General features: G+C 51.2%; 2 protein-coding genes across 2 annotated transcripts; both read right to left on the bottom strand.

The window, feature by feature from the left end:
* Positions 1 to 339: 339 nt before the first annotated feature.
* On the bottom strand, positions 340 to 1134 carry LOC143899310 (uncharacterized). The gene has a single exon (XM_077409528.1). The coding sequence runs from the start codon at positions 1132 to 1134 to the stop codon at positions 340 to 342; it is 795 nt and encodes a 264-aa protein (XP_077265654.1).
* Positions 1135 to 1210: 76 nt separating this feature from the next.
* LOC143899309 (uncharacterized) lies at positions 1211 to 2854 on the bottom strand. Its single transcript, XM_077409527.1, has one exon. It carries the CDS (start codon positions 2852 to 2854, stop codon positions 1211 to 1213), a length of 1644 nt encoding a protein of 547 aa, XP_077265653.1.
* Between the last annotated feature and the right edge of the window lie 372 nt (positions 2855 to 3226).

Raw genomic sequence — 3226 nt, 5'->3', positions numbered from 1 at the left:
TTGTGAAATATCTACAATATTCAACATAAGTTACAGAATGAAGAATGACGTGATTACTGACATTCACTCAGGCAGTAAATCTGACTTATAAACCGATCATAAATCAGATATAAAAAAATTACACTAACAACTAATCTATAATCGGCTTTTCCATTTTTTTTACATAGATCCACTTGCCGGTTGAGATGCAATTGTAACTTCACTGACTTCGTCCGTTTCCGATTGACTCGATGTATCAGAAACGTCGAAAAAAGTATACATATTCATCGGTATTTTTTCTACGTATTGATCTTACGATAATACAATTTTTAGAAAACGTATGATATTGTTTTATTTTTTTTACAACGGTATTCCGTAATGTCCCCAGGGAAGCGTTTCCACGCTGTCCAACCTCACGCATCGCTTGTCGTCGTGCGGACTGAGAGCAAGTTTCTGCTCCGACACGGTGAAAACGTCGTGCAGGCACGAGCGTATACACGACTGGTGCGTTTTCAGCTCGCGCGCGTTTTGCAGGCACGCCACGTAATCCTCGAACGTGATCTTCTTAGCGACTACGTGTCTCTTGACGCCCTTTATTCTCTTGGTGTCGTCACATCCGAGTACCTTGTAAGCGTACATCTTCGCTCTGAGGCCCACGAACTCCATCATGATCGCGCCGTTGTTCTCGTCCTTCATCAAACCGGGCACCTTCCTGTTGACGCGCGGCATACCGTGCGCGTTATTCTCCGCGTAATCGCTCGTGTCGAATCTGTCTAAGTCGCGTCTCATAAGCTCGTACGCGTTTTCGCACTCCAGCGAATAGATCAGACTGTCGGTATCGGTGTAAAGAATTCGACACCGGTCGCGATAGAGCGGCGCCATGTAGTCGTAGTGAAACTCGTAGAGGCGCGTCTTGGATATCTCGAGAATACACATTCCCACGTAGACCGGCTTGTTGAATTTCACCTCGAGCCTTCGCAGCTCGATCGCGACGAGATTCTCCGAGAAGACGCTCCTGCTGTGAAAGTTCGGTCTGGCGATCATCGCCTCCGCGCCGTACCTGCCCTCCCATCGCGTCACGAGACGCACGTCCACGTGATCGCGCACGTTCTCCATCGTCTTACCGAAGACGGCATTGTTCATCAGTTTGTACATATTTCGTTCGAACTCGTTGCTCGCGCGAGTCCTGAACGTTGTGTTCAGCTCGATGTAGCCGCGAAGCCAAGGTGACTTAGTGAATCGCAGAACGCGACGAACTCGCGTCAGTCGCAAACCCAGTCGCAGACATTGCTGCAGATTTCGATAGTGCGTAGCGCGATTTGTCGTAGAGCGTGGCGAGCAGTTTCTCCTGCCGCTTACCGGGCGGTTTATCGCGCGTTGGGCACAACGGCAGGTCCGCGTGGGCGTCGTGCAGGTCACCAGGATACTCGAGATCCACCTCCAGAATGTAACCGACATCGCCGTTCGGTGGCACGGTCGTCACGTCAAAATTCTCAGGGTCGTCGAGCCACTGGAAATTCGCGTACGGCAGCGATTCGCACATAGCCCAGCCGTACAGATTGTTCACGTCGTAATACATGAGATACGTATCGGGCTGGGACGAATCGTATGTCGGTACGTGCCTGTTGTTAGCTCGCGCGTACCTGAGCGAACATTGACTGAGGCCGCCGCGTATTCCACGTTCCACGAACAGCACCATGTCGATGTCGGTGAGCAGCTCGAAACGCACGCCGGTGTATCTCAGCATTGCGTCCCACGTGTACCCCGGCAACGTATAATAATACGTGGGATCGAGCCCGTAACTCGCCATACACGTGTCCCGAAAATTTTCAAAGATATCCGCCAGAAGAAGCACGTCGGTCTTGAGATAGAGGTCGCTGTACTCCCCGAGATCTCGCATCCGAAAACGTCGCCAAATCTTCGTCGCGTGCTCGTAGTCGCTCTCGCTCGCGGTCTCGTCGGTCAGGGAGCTGTAAAAGACCTCGCGCGGTGGAAGATCGGTCTCCCGCAACTTGTCCAGACTGTCGACGTACTCGTACGGAAATACTCCCTTGCGAGTGAGCAGATCGAGATCCTCCGTGCTCAAATCCGCGTACTCCGAGCGCGTTATTCTCAGCTTGTCGTTGCTCAGATAGGACGCCAGGGTTTCGATACTCGCGGCTAAAAATTTGTACGAGTCCACGAATCGTAGCTTAACGTACCGATCCCATGTCCCATCCGTCTGCGTCTCTTTAACGGTCTTCGAGAACGATATGTAGGTTTCCTTCGTAAGCGGTAGAAGCTCGACCTCGCCCTCGAAATCGTTCGCGATTTTCTCGATGATGAAATGCGCGTCGTAACCCGACAGATTGTGGAAGAACACGGGAATCACGTACACGTTTCTGTAATTCAGATTGCAACGAACATGCGCCGGACCTCTGTAACGTCCGGTTAGATGACAGTGATCTCGCATGCGTTTGTCCTCCGGTTGGAACATTTTTCGACACACGTGACAATGCGTCGCGCACAGAAATTCGCGTTTCTCGTCCTCCGTAAGTTCTATCATAGATATATTGGTGGAGAATTTAATCTTAGCGCGACGCGCGAGAACGCGAAGCTCGTTAACGAACCACGAAACACAATCCTCGCCGCGACGATATCTGTACGTGGATACGGTATCGTCGTAGGTGCAGCACAGATAGTAACCCAGGCTGAACGGTACGTGACGCTGATAAGCGTATCTCGCCCTCCCTTCGGCATTCTCCCTCTCCCATGGTTCAAGAAGACACTCCAGATCCGCGTACACCACGAAGGGGAGTCGCTCCTTCCTGTCGTGATTGTCGAAAGACAGCCACTTATTGTCCTCGTTTGGAAGAACGATGGCGCAGTCGTTCATTCGACCGCAGTCGACGCTGTGAGCGGCCAACTTTTCGCGCGTATAGAAATAGTGTAGGCATCTGCGAAGTAACGCCATATATTAAATAACATCTCTCTCCGTTCCCTTGTTCTTCAGTTTTTTTTACTTACCAATCGCAAACGTGCTTCGCGCAGCGGCGCACGGTCAATTGTGAATTCACCAATCGCGATAGATTCTTTATCCAGGCGAAATGACCCCCGTTGACGACGCCACGCAACGTATCGCGCAGATATAGGAGATTTACGTGTCTATCCCTCTTATCGTCGGTTAACCGCAGAGGCACGATCGCGTTGTCGTCGGCGCCCCGTCCGTACTTATCTTTCTTTCCAATCTCTTTCCGAGTGGTGAACA

The sequence above is a fragment of the Temnothorax americanus genome, unplaced genomic scaffold (assembly GCF_048541705.1).
Source record: "Temnothorax americanus isolate GAGA-0224 unplaced genomic scaffold, ASM4854170v1 Scaffold26, whole genome shotgun sequence".
Lineage (NCBI taxonomy): Eukaryota > Metazoa > Arthropoda > Insecta > Hymenoptera > Formicidae > Temnothorax > Temnothorax americanus.
The sequence above is the reverse complement of the archived record's forward strand: the minus strand, read 5'-3'. Positions and strand labels throughout refer to the sequence as shown.